We start from the raw sequence: 20,296 nt of genomic DNA, 5'->3' as shown, positions 1-20,296 counted from the left end.
GAAGTCTCCGGGGACGGGAAGCCCGTCGCCTACTTGGGCAGCGTCGGGACGGCTCTTAGGATCCCAGAAGTGCACCTGGCCCCAAAATGGGTTTCTGAGCACTGGTCCCTACAGCGCCCCCGCCCCCGCCCCCCACTCCCACCGGAGCGCAGGACAGAGGCACACGAGGGCCGGCCCGTGCAAATAAAGTGGTTGCTGATTGGGAGCCCGGCTGGATCTGTGTGTACACAGTGTATACAAGTGAATCGTATAGAAGCCCGAGAGACAGCGAGACGAGGGGGGGACAGACTGATCAAAAAGAGAACCACGTTCAGACGACACTCAGACCGGAGTGAGGCGGCCGGGGACCGAGGCGCTGTAGAAAAGGGGGGGCCGGAGCCCGAGCCCTCTCTGCCCCTCCCCCAGCCCTCCCCAACTATGTACAATAAATAAGATTACAAATAATTAACAAGCTGGATCCCGCCCCACCCGCCACGGCCCCACGGGGCGGCCCTCGAGGAAGGTCTCGGGAAGGAGCAGCGCCCGCCCCCCCCAGACATAGACTTTGCCTATACATTATGTACATGGGGGAGGGCAGAGGAGGGGAGGGCAAAGGAGGGAGGGGACTAAATAGACATTTATACATATATATATAAATAATTTCTCTGTACAGTGAAAGGGCGGGGGCAGGGAGGGGCTACAACCCAGCAGGGCCAGTGGGCGGCAGAGGGCCGGTCACACGCAGCGGCCTTGGGCCTGGGCCTGGGCCTGGGCCAGCAGGTCGCTGAAGGAGTCAAACAGCTGCTCCAGCCAGGGCTGGTTTCTCATGCACTGCTGCACCACCTCCTCCTGCCCCAGGTCGTCGGCGCCTCCCTCGATAGCCAGCGTCTGCAGGGGAGAGACCGGGCTGGAGCCCCCTGGGCTGGGCCGGGACGCCGGGACCCGTGGGACTTTGCGCAGGGAGGGAGAAAGGGAGGGCTGGGGGCGCCAGGGGGGCCGGGGGGAACTGGAGGGGAGGGGGAGACAAGGGGGGCCGGGGGAGACAAGGGGGGCTGGGGGAGACCAAGGGGGGCCGGGGGAGACCAAAGGGGCCCGGGGGAGACCAAGGGGGGCCGGGGGAGACCAAGGGGGGCCGGGGGAGACCAAGGGGGGCTGGGGGAGACCAAGGGGGCCTGGGGGAGACCAAGGGGGGCCGGGGGAGACCAAGGGGGGCTGGGGGAACAAGGGGTACCAAGGGCAGGGCTCTCTCTAGGGAAGAGAGGATGGGCCTAAGGGGCCTGAGGAAAGGCTGGGGCGCTACCTGGTCCCTGCAGCGGAGGAAGGTGTGGTATTTGTAGTGGTGGAGAGCGTGATAGAGCGTGTAGAAGCTTGACTTGTCCAGCTCCACCTTGAATTCCTGGGCCAGGGAAAAGGACAGAGGGGCCTGAGCTCCGGGAGCCCGGCCCCTCCACGGCCTCCAGCCCCGCCCCGGGGCTCCAGGGACTCACCTGGGCTCGGGCCACGGTCCTCTTCAGCTTGCTCAGGGTCTTCCGGTTGTACGGGTCCCCGGCGGGCCGAAGCCGCACGGCCCCGGAGCCCGTCCCGGGGGCGCCCTCCGCTCCCCCGGCCCCGGCCCCGCCGCGCTCCACCTGCAGCTGGGGGAAGGTGTGCAGGGCGTCCTGGGAGAGGAGAAGGGGGGTCAGACGGCCTCCGGGGCCCCCGGCTGCCCGGCCCGCGACCCCTCACCCCCGGCCCGCCGTCAGGCACCTGCAGGGCTGGGCTCAGGGAAAGGCGCTTGAGAACTTTTTTCTTGTGCTCATTGAGGATTCCGTCTATCTTTCTCATCGGGGGCAGGTACAGCTCATCTGCGAACAGAGGGACATGAGGAGCCGGGCGCCCCGGGCGAGCCCCCGGCCCGGCCCCCCTGGGGGCGGCCGCCGCCACTCACCGTGCGTGTCCTCCAAGGCCTGGATCATGTCGGGGTCCAGGGCCGTGCTCACCAGCATCTCCACGTAGCTGCGGTACATCTCCCTCATGGCCCGCGTCTTCAGCAGCCGCCCGGGGGCCGCCCGCTCTGCCGGGAAGGGAAAGGACGGCTCTTCTAGGGCCCGCCCGCTCCGCCGACCCCGCCCCCCGCCGCTCCCGCCGCCCCCCGCCCCCTGCCAGCCGTGCCAAGGCGGGCCCCTTGCTCAGGGACCCCGGCCTGGCCCTCACCATCCTCACTGGGGGGCCCGGGGGAGGACTCGGACTCGGAGGAGCTGCCTCTGGCCGCCGCCGAACGCTCGCTCGCCTCCTTCAGCCACTTCTTCCTCTTCTTCGGGGGGGGCTCGGCCTTCACCTTGGCCGGACGGGCCTTCGGAGGGCGCGGGGGCCTGGCCGGGGCGGCCTCGGCCGCGGGCTGGGCGGGCCGGGAACCCCGCTCCCGAGTGACCCGCTCTGACCGCAGGGCCCGCTCTTTGTCGGGAGGACGGGCCGGAGGAGGGGCTTTCTCTGGCGCTGGCTCCGGGGATTTCTCGGGGGGTTTTTCGGGGGGCTTCTCGGGGGGCTTCTCAGGGGGCTTCTCGGGAGCCTTCTCTGGGGCTTTCTCGGGGGGCTCTGGCTTTGAAGGAGTAGCTGGGGGCTTGGGAAGGGAGGCCCCTCCCGCCGGGGCCGCCGTCCCGGATGGCACCGGAGCGGCCTTCGGCTGTCCCGGACGCCTGAGCAAAGAGAGACGAGAGGCAAAGTCCGAATCTTCCTTCGACCCAGCGCCCCGAGGCCCCTCTCCCAGCGCCCGTCCTCCGAGCCCGTACCTGACGGGGACCGGGGGACGGTGCCACGGCTTCCGAGCGCAGACCCGGACGTAATCCTTCTTGTTCACGTTCTCCAGAAACTTCACGTAGAGACGCTGGTAGCGGTTCTTGGCGTCGCCAAAATAGCCCAAGTACTGGAAAAGTGGAAGCGAGGGAAGGGTGAGGGCCGTGGGCGCCGTGACCCCGCAGCCCGCGGCCCAAGCCCAGCGCGCTCCCAGCCAGGCTCACGTTGCTGGTCGCACAGAACTGCCTCTGTCCGTCCTTGATCTCGGGGGTGAACTTCTGGAGGAGGGCCTTCTGCACCCTCCAGATGGGGGGCGGCTCCCGGCCCGTCTGCAGGGCCAGCTGCGGGGGGAGGGCCCGTGTCAGAGCGGCCGCCCGGGGGGCCGTCAGCCCTCCCGCCTCCCCCCGGCTCAGATCCCAGGCCTAGCCCTCCGAGCGAGATCCCGGTCGAGGCTCCTCGGCTCCAGGAGTCACGGGCTCAATCCTCCCCGGAAGGGCCAGAAGGCCGGGCCTCCAGGGGGCCCAAGACCGCTCCACGGATGGCTGGGATCGTTGCGTTCGGATCCCTTGGAGGGGCCTGGGCTCCAGTACTCTGGGCCCGGGCTGGGCCCCTACAAGTACCCGGGCCCAGCCCGCCTTAACGGCTGCCTCCTGCCAGCTCCTGGGAACGGAGGCCAGAGCCAGGGTGGAAAGGAAGCGGCTGGCTCTGGAGCCGGGAGCCTCGCAGGACTCCCAGGCCCACCACCACGGCCTCGGCGAGCCCCCTCCCGAAAGCCCGAATTCTCCCGGCCCCAAGCAGCCAAGCTGGACAGGCTAGCGACTCCGTCCGCCGCGAGCTGGGAGCCCGCACCCGGGTCCTCTGCCGCAGAGTCCCCGGGGCTCAGCCCTCGTCCCCCCGGGGGGGTCTCCTCAGACACAAAAGCTGCCCAGAGACGGGCAGAGCCAACGACGGGGCCCAGCGGAGCAGAAGCAGCTCGGGCCGGGCCTCCCCCACTCACCTTGAGGGCCGGGATGTCCTCGGCGCGGATGACAAACTCGTCCCTCTCCCGGAAGATGCCCTCGCCTCCGCTCTCCCCCGCCTCGTCGTCGGTCTCCCCACACACGGCCGCCGTCTCCTGCTTCTTGGCTAAGTGCAAGGGCCGAGCGTCGGGGGGCTCTGGCTCCTCGGGGGAGGGGGCCGGGGCCGGGGCCGGCGCCTCTGGCGGAGGGAGCGGTGCCATCGGCACGGGAGGGATGGCAGGAGGCGGAGGGGGTGGGGAGGAGGTGGGCTCGGGGGGCACCAAGGGTGGTGGGGAAGGGGGCGAGGGAGGAGAAGACGGAGCAGGTGACGGGGGCGGCTTCTCTTCCAAGATGGGGGCCTCTGAAGGAACAAGGACAGAGGGCGGCACTGAGTCACCCAGCGACGGTGGCGAGCCCACGCGCTCCTTCCAACTTTCCCAGGAGCCCCTCCTTTTCCCTCCCCCCAAGACGGAAGGAAGGAAGGAGACGGACGTTTATTAAACGAATGCCGTGTGCCAGGCGCCGAGCCGAGCACTACAGAGACGCTCTCGTTTGATCCTCACAACAACCCTGGGAGGTAGGCGCTATCGTGATCCCCGTTTCACAGCGGCGGGAAGCCGAGGCGGGAGTCGGAGCCCCCGGGCGAGCGGCTAAGCGGCCCGCCCGGGATCACGCGTCCGAGGGCACGTTCGAGCCCGGCCCTTCCTCCCCCCGGGCCCCCGGCCCACCGCCTGCCCTGGCTCCGGACCCTCCTCCCCTGGGGAGCCTCGTCCCCGGCGGGGCCAGCCCGCGGGCCCGCTCCGCCCGCCACCACGCTCGCCGACGCGGGGCCTCACCGGGGCTGGAGGCCGCGGCGGGGGTGGCGGCCGGCCCGGCGTCTTTGGGGGCGGGCGGATCGTCCAGGGCCGAGATGGCGGAGGAGATGCTCTCCTGCAGGTCGCGGTTCTTGGCCACCGAGTCCTCCTCGTCGGACGAGAAAGAGGGCAGGGTCTCCAGGTTGCGCTTGAGCTCCTCGTCCAGGCGCTTGCAGGGCGAGGGGCAGCCGAGCCCCAGGCCGTCGCTCTCCGCCGCCTCCAGGGCCCCGCCGAGCCCGAAGGCCGGGGCCGGGGCCGGGGGCGCCACCGCCGGGGGAGGCCCCAGAGTCCGGCCGGGCCCCGCCTTGGAGGGGCTGGGGGGCGGCCCCGAGCCCGAGGGCAGCTGCTGCCGCTTGCCCGACTTGAGGAAGTCCAGAAAGGAGGCCATAAAGCCCGACTTCATCTCCGGCTGCTTCTCCTCCACCTCCTTGATCTTGGCCTGGATCTTCTCCCGGGTCTGGCTGGAGTCCAGGCCGCCGTCCATGGGGCCCGAGGAAGCCGGCTCCCCCGCCGCGGGGCCGCCGCCCTCCCCCGCTTTGGGCACGGCCAGCTTGATCTGGAAGAGACGGCGAGCCGTTACAGGTCTGCCCGGGGCTGCCCGCGGGAGCCCCCTCCCCCGCCCCACCCCGGCGGCCCCCGAGGCCTTCACCTTGAGGGGCTTCAGGGGCTCCAGCCCCTCGCCGCTGGGCTCATCCGCCTTCCGGCCCCGGCCCCGGCCCCGGCCCCGCGGCTTCCTGGCTCCGTCGGCCTGGCCGCCGGGAAGGTGGGGCCCCAGCGGGGGCCCCGGAGGAGGTTCGGCCAGGGGCCGGATGCGAGGCCGTCCCCGGGGCCGGGGCGGGCCGTCCCGTTTGGCTTTAGTGGGCTTCCTTCCGCGGCGCCGGGGTCCCGTGGGGCCGGGGGGCGGCGGGCAAAAGTCGATGTCCCCCAGGGGCGAGAGGGCCGGGCGCGAGCGGCAGCTGGACACGAGGTCCGGCAGCAGGTCGGGCAGGCGGCGGGAGTTGAGGCGGATGTCGGCCGGCACGTCGGCTTTGTCCTCGTCCGCCTCGAACTCGTACTCCTGGGCGTAGAGCTTCTTGGGCGTCTGGAAGGGAGGGTCCCGCCGCCGCAGCAGGTGGAAGGACGAGGTCTTCAGCAGCTTCTTGGGCTTGGAAGAGCAGAAGATGGGCGAGGTGAGCCCACCCTTGGGCTCCGGGGGCGGCGGCGGGGGGGGCGGGGGCGGGGGCGGCGGCTGGTGCTGCCCGGCCTGGATCAGGCCCAGGGGCTCGGCGTTGACCGTGGAGGGCAGCTCGACGGGCGTCTTGCCCGGGTCCAAGCCCAGCCCGGGGGGCTCGGGCCCCCCACCCGTGGGGCCGGCGGGGCAGTAAGGGGCATAAGGATCGTAGGCCGCGGGCCCCGCGGGGGCCGCTCCGCCGCCGCCACCCTTAGGGTCGGCCTCGTCCTCCGGGGGGCCCGCCTTGGCGTAATCGTCGCCGGTGCCCCCGCCAAACATCTCCTCCATGGTGGGGAAGAAGCTCCGCTCCTCGTCCTGCAGCAGCGAATCGGGGAAGCAGATGGACGTCAAGGGCACGAAGCGCGGGGCCTTGGGCCCCTGCGGGCTGGGGCTTCGGTAGGCCCCCGCGGGGTCCTTCGCCTCCCCGGGCTGAGGGCCGCCCGCCTCGGCGGGGGGCGGGGGCAGTGGCTCCAAGGCGCCCAGTAGGTCTTGCATGGCCCCAGGGGCCTCCAGGCCCTCATCCGCCCGAAGCCGGGGACTGGGGGAGGCCTCGAGGCCCGGGGGGGCCCGCAGATGCGCCTCGAGTTGGAGAGGTCCAGTGTCGCGGGGGGCGGGCTCCAGCAGATGCACGCCCACCTTGCGGGGCGGAGGGGCGGGCGGCGGGGCGGGGGGGCTGGGCGCGTGGCTCAGCACCGAGGGCAGGAGCTGCGGGGGAGGCGGGGGCGGAGGCGGGGGCAGGACCAGGGGGAGCTCGGGAGCCCCCTCCAGGAGCAGGTTGTGGTGGGGGGGAGGCTGCGGGGCGGGGGCGGGCGGGGGCGGAGTCTTCTGCAGGTAGGCCCCCAGGTCCTTGGCCCCCGCGCCGTAGTGGACCACGGAGGTGGCCAGGCCCTCGGGCGTGCCCCCGCCCCGCTCGCTGCTGGCGGCCTTCTTCTTGTCCTTGAGCCGCCCCAGCCCCAGCTCCAGCGTGGCCCCGTCGTCCAGGCTGGCGCTGGTCCGGATCACGCTCTGCAGGTGGTAGCGCTGCTGCTCCTCCTTGGCCAGGTCGTACGCGGCGGCCGCGGCCTTGGGACCGCTCCCGCCGCCGGGGCCCTCGCCGCCCCTCGGCTCCTCGCACTCGCCCACCAGCCCGTCGGGGCCCGAGCCCCGGGGCGGGCTGGGGGCCTGCAGCAAGTGCTGGATCAGGAAATCCTCGTCCTCCGTGCGCTGCCCCGCCCCCCCGGCCCCCGGCCCCCCCAGCAGCTCCCCCCCATCTGCTTTGCCCTTGTAGCCCCCGGCTCCCCCCGCCCCCGGGTAGCCCCCGGCCCCACCGGGGGGGCCCAGGAAGGTGGGAGAGGCCAACACGGAGCTCAGGTACTTGCCGGGGGCCCCGGGGCTGGCCACCCCCGGGGGCCGCCCTCCCCCGCTGGCCGGCGGCGACTGCAGGGGCCGAATGATGTGGGAGGGGCTGGCCTCCCCGCCCCCGCCGCCGCCCAGGGAGGCTGGCGTGTGGCCCCAAGCGCCCCCGTGGCCCGAGAGGGCCGGAGAGTGGCCCGTGCTGTAGCTGAGGGAGGGGCTGGCTGTGGGCAGGCCCTGGGAGTGGGGGGCGGGCCCGGGGTAGCCTTCGCTCTGCACCCCGTACGGAAGGCTCTGGAGCTGGTCGGGCGAGTAGCTTTGGCAGGTGGTCAGGCTGGGAGGAGGCTGCTGGGGGGGCCCGCCGGGCTGAGCCTGGGGAGGCCCCGCCGAGTAGCCGGGCCCCTTACTCAGGTCTTGGGCCTGGCTGGCGCCAAAGCCCTGGCTGTAGGCCTGGGGACCCAGGAGGCCCTGCGGCTGGCCCGGGGAGTAAGCTTGGCCCCCGCCACTGCCCGCCCCGCTGGGCTTCCCGGTCCCCGTGGCGTAGCCCCCGCCCCCCAGGCTCTGGCACTTAGGTGTGGCTGTGGATCGGGACGGAGGGGGCCGAGCTGTTCCCGCCCCCGCCCCGTAACCCCCCTTGGCTGCCTTGTAACCGGGTGACTGAATGATGGGGCGGTAGCCTCCCCCTGTCGCGCCGGCGCCCTGCCCCCCCGTCCCGGGGCCGGCTTCGGGGCCCGCGGCCCGGCCCCCGGCTCCCGTGCCCCCCGCGCCGGCCCCCTGGCCCCCCTTGGTCGCCTCCCCGGCTCCGGGAGAAGGCTCCCCGCCGAGAGGGCTACAGGCCAGGCTGGCCCGGTGGCCCATGGCCGGGGGCGGGTAGCTGCCGCCGCAGCTCAGGTAGTGCTGCAGGGAGTGGGCCGGCGGGGGCGGGGGCGGCGGGGGCGGGGGCTGGGCACTGGCCGGCCTCTGGTAGTGCTTGATGACGCTGTCTTGCCGGGGCAAGGCCCGCTCGGGCGGGGGTCCCGGCGGGGCGGCCCCCGAGAAGTTGTACAGCTGCGGGGAGGACTGCTCCGAAGAGGAGGAGGCCAGGAGGTTAAACTGAGCGGGGAGATGGCGGGGCGGAGGGGGGGGCTCAGGCGGCCCCGGGCGGTAGGGAGGAGTCTGAGCGGGCCCCAGGCTGGCGGGCCCCAGGACGCCGCCCCCCGCCAGCCTCTCGAAGCCCAGCGAGGACGGCACGGTCGGGGCCTGGGAAGGCTTCAGGTGCAGGACGTCGTGCGGCGACAGGAGCCCGTTGGCCGGCGGGCTGAAGGGCGGGTCCTGGAGGCTGAGGGACGACGGCACCGGGAAGGGGCGGCCCCCGAACGAGGCCGGGTGCTGGTAGGCGGACAGAGCCGAGGAGGACGGGAAGGTCCCGGAGCCGGGCAGGGCCCCCGAGATGAACAGCTCCGTGGGGCCCGGCGTGTGCATGGCTGGGGAGAGGGGCCGCCGGGTCAGGGGGAGGCCGGGACCTCCCCCCGCCCCCCCGCCAGCCGCCCCCCTCCCTCCCGGCGGGGCCGGGCTACCTGTCTGCCAGGATGGACTTCGGAACTGAGACAGGAGGGAGGAAGCGGACGGGCCCGGCTGCGGGGCCCGGGACTCCAGGGCAGAGATCAGGTTCATGACCGAGGCGTCGGGGCCGGCCGATCCGGCATGGTGGAGGCCCGTGTCGAACAAGCCCGAGAGCCCTGGGAAGGCACAAGGGGGAGGCTGCAGAGCCGGCCCCCCGCGGGGAGCCGCCCGGCCCGGCCCAGGAGGACACCAGAGCAAGGGGAAGCAGCACCCAGGCAACGGGGGCGGGGCCGGGGAGGGGCGGGGCCCGGGGAGGGGCGGGGCCGGGGAGGCAGGAAGGAGGATGCATAGGAGGATAAGGAAGAAAGGGACCTGAGGGAGGGACCTGAGGGAGGGACCAGGAGGACCCAGGGCCAGGGAGGGCCACTAAGGAGAAGGGTCGGTGGGAGCCCCAGGGAGAACAGACAAAGCAGGGAGAAGCCCTGATCCGGAGTTAGAGACCTGGGCCAGCTGGCTTTGCAAAGCAAGGGGACCGAGCCCAGAACGGGCAGGGAACGGAGACGGACTGAGCCCAGAACCCGCAGGGAAAGGGAAAGGGAACCGAGCCCAGAACCGGCAGGGAAAGGGAAAGGGAAAGGGAAAGGGGACTGAGCCCAGAACTGGCAGGGAAAGGAAAAGGGAAAGGGGACTGAGCCCAGAACTGGCAGGGAAAGGAAAAGGGAAGGGAAAGGGGACTGAGCCCAGAACGGTAGGGAAAGGGAAGGGAAAGGGGACTGAGCCCAGAACCGGCAGGGAAAGGGAAAGGGAAAGGGGACTGAGCCCAGAACTGGCAGGGAAAGGAAAAGGGAAAGGGAAAGGGGACTGAGCCCAGAACCGGTAGGGAAAGGGAAAGGGGACTGAGCCCAGAACCAGTAGGGAAAGGGAAAGGGGACTGAGCCCAGAACCGGCAGGGAAAGGGAAAGGGAAAGGGGACCGAGCCCAGAAGGGGCAGGAAAGGGAATGGACCAAGCCCAGAACCAGCAGGGAAAGGGAAAGGGAAAGGGAAAGGGAAAGGGGACCGAGCCCAGAACTGGCAGGGAAAGGGAAAGGGAAAGGGGACCGAGCCCAGAATGGGCAGGAAAGGGAATGGACCGAGCCCAGAACCAGCAGGGAAAGGGAAAGGGAAAGGGGACTGAGCCCAGAACCGGCAGGGAAAGGGAAAGGAGATGGAGCCTAGAACCGGCAGGGAAAGGGAACGGGACGGAGCCCAGAACCCGCAGGGAAAGGGAAAGGAGACTGAGCCCAGAACGGGCAGGAAAGGGAATGGACCGAGCCCAGAACCGGCAGGGAAAGGGAAAGGGAAAGGGGACTGAGCCCAGAACCGGCAGGGAAAGGGAAAGGAGATGGAGCCTAGAACCAGCAGGGAAAGGGAACGGACCGAGCCCAGAACCCACAGGGAAAGGGAACGGGACTGAGCCCAGAAAGGGCAGGGAAAGGGAAAGGGGACCGAGTCCAGAACACATAAGGCATTGTCCCGGGTCACTGAGGACCAAAGCCAGGGCAGAGCCCCCCAGAGCATGCCAGCTCCCGGGGAGAGCAGCCAAGGGCAGAGGGGGCTGGGCCTCAGGGAAGGGGCCGCCGCCGTCCAGGAGCCCTACCTGCAGGGTGATGGTTGGTCGCATACCCCTGAAGCGGGTGAGGGGTTGCATAAGCCTGGCGGTGTAAGATGTCCGTCTCCGGGTGGGAAGTCCTGGAGCCCCCATAAACCAAGCTGAGGTGGGGAGAGAGGCAGGAAGGTTATCCCAGGCTCTGAAGGCCAGTCCAGCCCAATCCCAGCCCCTAGGACCAAGGGCTCTACTGGGGCTCTTCCCTCTCTCCCTGGGGATAGGAATCAAAGACCTACTGGGACCTCTTTCCTCCTCTCCCTGGGCATGGGGATCAAGGACCCACTGGGTCTCTTTCCTTCTCTCCCTGGGGATGGGGACCAAGGACCCACTGGGGCTCTTTCCTTCTCTCCCTGGGGATGGGGACCAAGGACCCACTGGGGCTTTTCCCTTCTCTCTTTGGAGATGGGGATCAAGGACCCACTGGGTCTCTTTCCTTCTCTCCCTAGGGATAGGGACCAAGGACCCACTGGGGCTTTTCCCTTCTCTCCTTAGAGATGGGGACTGAGGGATCCACTGGGCCTCTTTCCTTTTCTCCCTGGGGATAGGGACCAAGGACCCACTGGGGCTCTTCCCTTCTCTCCCTGGGGATGGGGATCAAGGACCCACTGGGCCTCTTTCCTTCTCTCCCTGGGGATGGGGTCTAAGGACCCACTGGGCCTCTTTCCTTCTCTCCTTGGGGATGGGGACCAAGGACCCACTGGGGCTTTTCCCTTCTCTCCTTAGAGATGGGGACTGAGGGATCCACTGGGGCCTCTTCCTTTCTCTCACTGGGGATGAGGACCAAGGACCCACTGGGGCTTCTTTCCTTCTCTCCCTGGGGATGGGGACCAAGGATACACTGGGACTTTTCCCTTCTCTCCCTAGGGATGGGGTCCAAGGATCCACTGGGCCTCTTCCCTTCTCTCCTTAGAGATGGGGACTGAGGGATCCATTGGGGCCTCTTCCCTTCTCTTCCTGGAGGTGAGGACCAAGGACCAAGGACCCACTGGGGCCTCTTCCCTTCTCTCCCTGGGGATGGGGACCAAGGATACACTGGGACTTTTCCCTTCTCTCCCTGGGGATGGGGATCAAGGACCCACTGGGCCTCTTTCCTTCTCTCCCTGGGGATGGGGTCTAAGGACCCACTGGGCCTCTTTCCTTCTCTCCTTGGGGATGGGGACCAAGGACCCACTGGGGCTTTTCCCTTCTCTCCTTAGAGATGGGGACTGAGGGATCCACTGGGGCCTCTTCCTTTCTCTCACTGGGGATGAGGACCAAGGACCCACTGGGGCTTCTTTCCTTCTCTCCCTGGGGATGGGGACCAAGGATACACTGGGACTTTTCCCTTCTCTCCCTAGGGATGGGGTCCAAGGATCCACTGGGCCTCTTCCCTTCTCTCCTTAGAGATGGGGACTGAGGGATCCATTGGGGCCTCTTCCCTTCTCTTCCTGGAGGTGAGGACCAAGGACCAAGGACCCACTGGGGCCTCTTCCCTTCTCTCCCTGGGGATGGGGACCAAGGATACACTGGGACTTTTCCCTTCTCTCCCTGGGGATGGGGATCAAGGACCCACTGGGCCTCTTTCCTTCTCTCCCTGGGGATGGGGATCAAGGACCCACTGGGCCTCTTTCCTTCTCTCCCTGGGGATGGGGACTGAGAGATCCACTGGGGCCTCTTCCCTTCTCTCCCTGGGGATGGGGATCAAGGACCCACTGGGCCTCTTCCCTTCTCTCCCTTGGGATGGGGACCAAGGACCCACTGGGGCTTTTCCTTCTCTCCCTGGGGATGGGGACTGAGAGATCCACTGGGGCCTCTTCCCTTCTCTCCCTGGGGATGGGGACCAAGGACCCACTGGTCCTCTTCCCTTCTCTCCCTGGGGATGGGGATCAAGGACCCACTGGGACTTTTCCTTCTCTCCCTGGGGATGGGAACCAAGGACCCCACTGGGGCTTTTCCTTCTTTCCCTGGGGATGGGGACTGAGAGATCCACTGGGGCCTCTTCCCTTCTCTTCCTGGGGGTGGGGACCAAGGACCCACTGGGCCTCTTTCCTTCTCTCCCTTGGGATGGGGACCAAGGACCCACTGGGGCTTTTCCTTCTCTCCCTGGGGATGGGGACTGAGAGATCCACTGGGGCCTCTTCCCTTCTCTCCCTGGGGATGGGGACCAAGGACCCACTGGTCCTCTTCCCTTCTCTCCCTGGGGATGGGGATCAAGGACCCACTGGGGCTTTTCCTTCTCTCCCTGGGGATGGGGACCAAGGACCCCACTGGGGCTTTTCCTTCTCTCCCTGGGGATGGGGACTGAGAGATCCACTGGGGCCTCTTCCCTTCTCTTCCTGGGGATGGGGACCAAGGACCCACTGGGCCTCTTTCCTTCTCTCCTTTGGGATGGGGACCAAGGACCCACTGGGGCTTTTCCTTCTCTCCCTGGGGATAGGGACTGAGAGATCCATTGGGGCCTCTTCCCTTCTCTTCCTGGGGATGGGGATCAAGGACCCACTGGGCCTCTTCCCTTCTCTCCCTGGGGATGGGGATCAAGGACCCACTGGGCCTCTTCCCTTCTCTCCCTGGGGATGGGGACCAAGGACCCACTGGGGCTTTTCCTTCTCTCCCTGGGGATGGGGACTGAGAGATCCACTGGGGCCTCTTCCCTTCTCTCCCTGGGGATGGGGACCAAGGACCCACTGGTCCTCTTCCCTTCTCTCCCTGGGGATGGGGATCAAGGACCCACTGGGGCTTTTCCTTCTCTCCCTGGGGATGGGGACCAAGGACCCACTGGGCCTCTTTCCTTCTCTCCCTTGGGATGGGGACCAAGGACCCACTGGGGCTTTTCCTTCTCTCCCTGGGGATGGGGACTGAGAGATCCACTGGGGCCTCTTCCCTTCTCTCCTTGGGGGTGGAAAATTCCCAGATTGGAAACCAGCAGGAGCAGAGGGGAGGGCCTGGAGACACACAATGGACCGGACACACGGTCCCACGGAGGTGGGAATCAAAAGACCAGAGGGAGGCCCTGGCAGCCCAGATCTGGGTCCCTTCTAGCCTGGCTCACTCTGAGCTCCAGACACCTCCCTGGGCCCAGGGTCACGGGTTACCAAAGTGAGAGTTCAAGGGGCTCCAAACAGGTGGCCCAGAGAGGCCCAGCTCTGAGTAAAGGCAGGGGTACGTGCAAGTGCCCAGGGACACGTGGGTTCCAAAGAGAGGATGTCCCCCTGGCACCCGGCAGTTATCTCAGGCCCCACTGTGTGCTGAGCCCCGCCACCCTCACCAAGTGCATCCACTCTTCCAGAGTCAGGCTGGGCCTGGGGAGCCCTGTTCAGACGGGGATCCCACAGGGAGACCCCAATCTCAAGGAACCCCCAGATAAAGGTCAAGCTGAGCCAGCGGGCGGACACAAAGCCCTGGGGCTCGGGAACCGTGGAGGGCATCCAGAGACAGGTAGCGACCTGTGGCCCCGGGGCCCAGCAGGAGCCTCCCCATAGTGGGACAAATCCCCGGCGGATCCCAGACTCCCACCCCGCGGGAACGGGGGAGAAGACCTGAAAGTGGCTCCCGAGCCAGCCAGGAAGCGGGAGCAGGCCGGCCCGAGGGGGAGGTGTGCGAGCGTGCACACATGTAAACACGGAGCGGGTTCCTCCCGCATGTAAATACCAGCTAGGATACCGCCAGTAAACATGGCCTCGGGTACCGGGGCCTGGAAACCCCAGAGCCCCAGCTGCCCGGTGGGAAAGCGTGGCTGAGTCTGGGGGTACGCCGGATGCCCCCCATTGTCCAAGTCTTTCAGCAGGGGTATGGAAGCAGTTACTCGAGGGAAGAGGGGGGGGGTGTGTCCAGAGAGAGACCTGCCTGCCCACACAACGCTCCCCCCTTCCTGGTCCTGGGGGGTGGGGGGGGCTCAGGATTGCCCTGTCCCACCCGCTGGGGAGGGGGGAGGGGGGTGCCTCGCGTAGCGGCTGAACAATAGGACCGGGGTGGGGGAGCCGGAGGGGGCCCAGGGAGACTTTGGGGTCTGCACTTCTTCCCTCTCTTTCGCGGAAGGGGGCTGAGGCCTCCCCCCTTTTTGCATTTTCTCGAATTCCAGCGCACCCCGAAGTGGGGGGAAGGGGAGGGGAGGGGGTGGAGCTGCTGCACAGGCAGCAGCCAGGCCTAGGACTAAGGGGAAGGGGGGGCGGTGATATAAGGGGACCACCACAGGATTCCAGGAGCCCCCCACCCGCACCCCGCCGCCGGGGGGCCCGGCCCCGACTCCTCCCCTTCTTGGACAACGCAGCCCGCCCCGTCCAGGCCCCGCCGGCCCGCCCCGTCCAGGCCCCGCTGTGCCCTGCCCGGGGCCCCAGGCGCCCGGCCTCCTTACCTAGCTTTCGCGGATCTCTCGTAGCTCCATCCCGCCCCGGCGCCGAGCGGGTCCCCGAAGCCGGCGCTCGGGTAGTTCCTGTCCATGAAGGGGCCGCGGTGGAGGCGGGCGGGTGGGCCGGGGTAGGGGTGGGGAGAGGGAAGGGGGAGGGGGACGGGGAGGGGGCGCAGCGCGTTCGCAGCCGCCGCCGGGGGCCTGGGGCCGGGGCCGGGGCCTCTCTCTGCCTCTGCCGCCGCGGGGCCCGCGCCTACGGGGCCGGGAGGGGAGGGGAGGCGGGAGGAGGAGGAGGAAGGGGAGGGGGAGGGGAGGCGGGGGGAGGGGAGGCGGGGGACTGGGGCTCCCCGGGGCTCGGCGCGCTGCGGGGGGCGCCCCGCGGGTCGGAGCCGGCCGGGCGGCCGCGGGGAACTGGGCGCTGCGCTGCGCGGGGCCGCTGCGGGCGCTCTCTGCCGCTCGTCCGGCGCCGCCGCCGCCGCCGCCGCCTCCTCCTCCTCCTCCTCGCTCACCGTGCAGCCATCTTTGCACAAGGCGGCTGGCTGCGGGGAAGGAGGAGGAGGAGGAGGAGGGAGGGGAGGGGGAGGGGAGAGGAGAAGAGGGAGGGGGGGCGGGGGGCGGCGGGCTGTCTGGCTGCGCTCCGCTTCCTCCCACAATCCCGTGCAAATGCAAATGCAAAAAAAAAAAAAAAAAAAAAAAAACCCGAGCCCGAGAGCGAAGGCTGGAGTGGAGAGAGGGAGAGAGCTGCCCGCGCCGGGCGGAGGGACGGACGGAGGGAGGGAGGGAGGGGCCGAGGCCGGCTGGGCTGGAGAAAGGAGCCCCCAGCCTGGCCCGCCCCTGCCGCAGCCAGCGCGCAGACGCGGCCGCGGCCCGCCCGCCCGACGTGCCGGAGCGAGGCCGGCCTCTGCCCGAGCCCTTCTCCCACTGGGCCCAGGGCGGGTGCAGCCAAGGCCAGAGGGGGCAGCCCCGGGAGGGAGGGGGAAGCGGGCGGACCCCCTCCTCCTTCCCGATGGGGACTGTCGGCAATAGGCAGCGGTGGGGCAGGGACGCACCAGGAGAAGTTGCGCCACACCTAGGGCACCCCCTAGGGAGACTGGCACCCGCCACTATGTGAATGGGGAGGGAGCGCCATAATGGAGGCTCGTCCCACTCGGACGTCTGTATGCACGCGGAGCTAGGACACGTGTGCACATGTCTGGGACATGACCGGGGGGGGGGGGGGCGCGAGGTTAGACCCCAGCCGGGGCACCCGCAGGAAGACTGTGGGGGAGGGGGTCAGGCGTCTCTCCGAGCAAATCCTCCTTTCCAGCCCCGTTCTCGACTTCCAGAGTGTGTGGGGGAGAGGGGGGGGAATCCACGGGACAGAGAAGGCGCGGGCTGCTGTAAGGGGGATGGGGAGGTGGTCTTCTCAGCGGGGCCGCCGAGTGCTACAGGAGGGAGTAGAGAAAAGGGAGTCAGAGGCGCGCCCGGGAGGGGCTTTCCGCGCCCAAGGCTTCTCCTCCAATCCCAGATTTTCGATCCGCGGGCCCCGCCCCCGGGAGGGATTTGGTTCAGGTCCCGCCCCTCCGTGCAGGTACCTCTGGTAGGGTGGGGGGGGTGCGTCATGCACCCCCGAGGCTGCCAGTGCCTGCTCGTAAGTGGGGAGACCGGGGGGAGGCGGCAAGGGGGTCAAGGGCAGATCCTCTATCACCAGGAAAGCGCTGTGGGGGGCGAAAGGCAGTCAGTCGCTGAAGGGGGAGACCCAAAGAAAGAGGAGGGAGGGAGAAAGGATGGGAGAGTAAGGGAGTATAGCGGTTTTAAAAGTTAGAGAGAAAGATAGAAAAGAGTTGGATAATGTTGCGAGGAGCATCACTGTCCACACCACATCAGGGAGGGTGAGATGCCACCAGGAAGAAACTGAAAGAAAAAAATCAACTCTCCCGACTGGCCCCCCAGCCACAGAGACCGGCTTCCCGCAAAAACTAGAGCCGGTGAGACGTGGCCCCCGAGGCCACCTCCTGCCACGAGCCTTGCCTTTGCTGTCAGTCCCATCCCCATAAACCCCTGGGTAGGCCCAGCTCTCTGCTCGCCCCAGCCCCTCACCTTTGGGGAAAGGACCCAGGGTTTCGACTCAATTGCCTCCTCCTCTGCAGATACCAGAATGTGCCCAGGGCTGCCAGGAGCAAGACCAGCAGGCCAGTTCCCAGCCCCACCGTCAATGCTGCCACATCCACCCGGCCATGCCCTGTTGGAAAGGAAAGGGGTGGGGGCCGGCTCAGGTAGCGGAACCACGGAGAAGACCTCATCCTCCCCTGGATCTGAGCCCTCAGCCCCAATTGCTAGGGTGCGCTGGGCTCCAGGGTGAGGGGCAACAAACCCCCACAGCCTCACCAGGTCCTCTGCTAGGGAATGAACCCCGTAGAATGATTTCCCATTTTTAAAAGATTGAAAAAAGAATGGTTTCCCACCTCCATAGGGGCTGTGATTAGTGTCACTTTACTAACGGGGAGGGGGAGGGGGACGGGACTTTGTTTTGTTAGGGTTTGGGGCTGCAGATTTTGCCGGCCTCCTTGGGCTGGTGCTACCATTGTTAGGAAGCACCTATCTTCCTTTGTCTCGGTTCTCGTGTATATCTAGAAAGTTCTCCTTAGAATCCCTAATTCTGGGCCAGGTTCAACTCCTAAAGGTCTTTCCTGATCCTGAGCCCTTCCCGCCGAGGCCCCTCCCAGAAATCCATCTGATTTTCTTCACCTACATTTTGTATAGACTCTCCTCCAACCTGGTTCTTATCTCTTCCACTCTGCTTGTTATTGTTACTTTTTGATCAATAAACATTTAACTAAGGTGAGATTGGGCCAGTTACTCCCACCCAGAAGATACTGAGACAAAAACCCAACAATGGTTTGGGCTCAGGAGAAATGTGCCTGCCGAGAAGTGGAAACAAAGTAGATACAAAGTAACTAAGCAGCCTCCCGTGATATACAAAGTAATTATAGGTGGATACATAGTATCACCCATCCCCAGAGCTGTAGGGACAGGGGTTAGCCCAGTAAATTTAACTTTCTTCACCTCTTGTTTGTATAGACTCTCCTCAAACCTGGTACTTATCTCTTCCACTCTGCCTGTGGTTTTTTTATTTGTTTGTTTTGTTTTGGTTTTTGCTGAGACAATTGGGGTTAAGTGACTTGCCCAGGGTCACACAGCCAGGAAGTGTTAAGTGTCTGAGATCAAACTTGAACTCGGGGCCTCCTAACTTCAGGACTGGTGCTCTATCCTCCGCTGCCTAGCTGCCCCTATTGTTACTTTTTAATTCAATCAACATTTTAATTGAGGTGAGATTGGGCCAATTACTCCCATCTAGATGAAACAAAAGACCAAAAAACAAACAAATGGTTTCCAGGATAAATGTGTCTGAGGAGTGGAAACAAAGTAGAAACAAAGTAACTCTAAGCAGCCTGCTAGCAATACACAAAGTAAATGGGGGTGGCTACATAGTATCCCTGCGCTCCGGGGACTGGGGTTACCCAGTACATGGAAGCCAGGCCCAGGGGTCGGTGCTTCCAAAGCAGCCGGCAGCCGGGGAAGGAGAGCTAACCCTACAAGGAAACTCTGGCGCCAGCAAAGCGAAAGTGGGAGAGAGTTGGCAGAGCAGAGGGAGCAGGATGCTGCCCCCGAGGAACCTAAGAAGGCTGGATCGGGCAGCCTGCAAAGTGCTTGGAAGCGAGCCCGGCCCCAGAAGGATGAGAAGGTGCTGGCCGGGCCCAGGTTCCGAAGCGCCTCCGGATCCCAGGCTCAGCTGGGCCTTTTAAGGCTTGGCTACAGGGTGAGGGAAGGGCCCAGATCGGGATGGGATCCAGTAGAATTGGTAAGAAAGGGGTGGGCTCTGGCCTCCTAGGACTTCCTCCTGGGGTGGGGTTCATAGTAATGGGGTGGGGTCCCCACGGGGTAACATAGTTACTCACCAGCGCCACCCTTCCCATTATAGGGATAGGTCTTCCAGAATTTATCCTGGGGCAGAAACAGGCAGTTTAGCTCTACCCACAGTCCTGGCAGGGCCTGCCCCCTTGGTGCCGCCCCCTCCTGGACTCCACCCCTCCCCGCAGGGCCCCGCCCCCTTCCCCAGTCCTCCTGGCCCAGAAGTTGGGAGCGGGTCAGGCCCCACTCCTCCTCAGGCCCTATAGGCAAGGTTGGGGGAGCCCACCCACATAGAGCCCTCCGAACCCCGGGAGACTTTTTCTGTCTCTGGTGATGCTATGTTCTCTCAGTGGCCACCTACTTTCTAGCACCCCCTCCCCCATACAGATCCTGGTTCCCTCCTTCTCCTCCCCAGAGAGTCTACCCCTACTTCCCCCCACCACACCCCCTCTTTATAAGCCGAGTCCTCCAGTCACCAGGACACACTCCCCACACCAATACGCACTCCAGTTCTAACCTCCAAACTCAAGGCTTCAGTCACTCTGCCCTCCCAACAGGTATCCTTCCCCTCCTCCTCTTCTGGCCCTCCCAACAGGTATCCCTCCCCTCCTCCTCTTCTGGCCCTCCCAACAGGTATCCCTCCCCTCCTCCTCTTCTGGCCCTCCCAACAGGTATCCCTCCCCTCCTCCTCTTCTCACCCTCCCAACAGGTATCTCTCCCTTCCTCCTCTTCTCACCCTCCCAACAGGTATCTCTCCCTTCCTCCTCTTCTGGCCCTCCCAACAGGTATCTCTCCCTTCCTCCTCTTCTCACCCTCTCAAGAGGTATCCCCGCCCTTCCTCCTCTTCTCACCAGTCCCAGCCCCAGCCACCATCCCTAAAGTATAAGGACTGACTTCTAAGGCCCAAGCTTCCTGGTCTCTCTGGCCAGTTCCCTGACCCTAGCCCTCCCACTACCCCCCAGGGCCCTAGACTTAGCCCACCACGACTGTCCTAGAATAATGACCTTGAACCAATTTTATCACCGGCCCTCGGAGACTTTGACCCCTGGGCATGTCAGGGCCCAGGTTTAAGTTCCAATCTGCCTGCTCCTGACTTACCGTCAAGGTCCTGTCTTCAAAGACCTCCCGGGCCTCTTCCCAGGAACACCGCTCCTCCAAGCATTCCCGTTCCAAGTTCCCAGGGGTCAGAAGTTCCAAATCCCAGTGGTTTGCCCGGGGGAAGCGTCGAGATCCTGGGCTGCTCCCTAAGAAATTCTGGGCTCTGGGGGCTCCTAAGAACACAGCTGTGGGGTCTGGGCCAGCATCAGAACCTGCAGTCAGGTGCGGGCCCTGGTGAATAGCTGGCCTGGGTCTCTGAGTTGGGGGAAGGGCTGAGAGGCTAACAGGCTAGCTCCAGGTAGCCTGGAGGAGAAAGGCAGAGGGCCATCTCCTCAGGGGGTAGTCTGCAGATATCTTTATATCCCAGGAAACGATGGGGGGAAATTACATATCATATCCCTGCCTGCCCACAATGAGAGCAGTGGCAAATACCCAGAATTACTCAGGGGCTCCGCTGTGTTTTAGGGTCAGGGACCAGATTCGGGGGGGGGGGGGAGAGGGCAGCTGTGTCTGACACAGTCCACCCTTCCTCTCTTCCCCTGATCCTTCCTCAGACACTCACCATGATCCTTCTTCAGGCCCTGCTGGGGGGCTTGGGAAGAAGTCAGCCCAAGGTATAGCAGTAGCAGGAAGGGGAAGCCCCTCATAGC

At 66.3% G+C, this 20,296-nt stretch overlaps 3 protein-coding genes across 4 annotated transcripts in view; 1 reads left to right on the top strand and 2 right to left on the bottom strand.

Moving 5' to 3' along the window:
* Positions 1-178: 178 nt before the first annotated feature.
* On the bottom strand, positions 179-14,967 carry PRR12 (proline rich 12). Of its 2 annotated transcripts, none has more exons than XM_051989752.1 (14): positions 14,664-14,967; positions 10,325-10,437; positions 8,702-8,863; positions 5,253-8,608; positions 4,586-5,159; positions 3,749-4,110; positions 2,976-3,092; positions 2,748-2,881; positions 2,173-2,654; positions 1,907-2,032; positions 1,726-1,823; positions 1,467-1,637; positions 1,280-1,375; positions 179-867 (listed from the first exon to the last, which is right to left on the bottom strand). In XM_051989752.1, exons 1-14 carry the CDS (start codon positions 14,747-14,749, stop codon positions 715-717), a joined length of 6,030 nt encoding a protein of 2,009 aa, XP_051845712.1. In that variant the 5' UTR covers positions 14,750-14,967; the 3' UTR covers positions 179-714. The 2 variants fall into 2 exon arrangements, with proteins under 2 accessions (XP_051845712.1, XP_051845713.1); XM_051989753.1 differs by having other exon boundaries at positions 2,182-2,654; positions 14,664-14,966.
* LOC127556574 (collagen alpha-2(I) chain-like) lies at positions 12,343-16,868 on the top strand. Its single transcript, XM_051989812.1, has 2 exons — positions 12,343-14,098; positions 16,787-16,868. The coding sequence occupies exon 1, from the start codon at positions 12,886-12,888 to the stop codon at positions 13,789-13,791; it is 906 nt and encodes a 301-aa protein (XP_051845772.1). The 5' UTR covers positions 12,343-12,885; the 3' UTR covers positions 13,792-14,098; positions 16,787-16,868.
* The window catches only part of PRRG2 (proline rich and Gla domain 2), a 10,828-nt gene continuing 5,753 nt past the window's right edge, over positions 15,222-20,296 (bottom strand). Inside the window, exons 5-10 of the mRNA XM_051990935.1 lie at positions 20,209-20,296; positions 19,647-19,858; positions 18,596-18,641; positions 16,737-16,878; positions 16,232-16,354; positions 15,222-16,081 (exon numbers count right to left, since the gene is read on the bottom strand). The exon at positions 20,209-20,296 is cut by the window's right edge and continues 16 nt beyond it. Coding sequence (XP_051846895.1) covers positions 16,063-16,081; positions 16,232-16,354; positions 16,737-16,878; positions 18,596-18,641; positions 19,647-19,858; positions 20,209-20,296 — 630 coding nt within the window. The 3' untranslated portion in view covers positions 15,222-16,062. The remainder of the gene's footprint in view (positions 16,082-16,231; positions 16,355-16,736; positions 16,879-18,595; positions 18,642-19,646; positions 19,859-20,208) is intronic.

This window comes from Antechinus flavipes, chromosome 3 (assembly GCF_016432865.1).
Source record: "Antechinus flavipes isolate AdamAnt ecotype Samford, QLD, Australia chromosome 3, AdamAnt_v2, whole genome shotgun sequence".
Classification (NCBI taxonomy): Eukaryota; Metazoa; Chordata; class Mammalia; order Dasyuromorphia; family Dasyuridae; genus Antechinus; species Antechinus flavipes.
The sequence above is the reverse complement of the archived record's forward strand: the minus strand, read 5'-3'. Positions and strand labels throughout refer to the sequence as shown.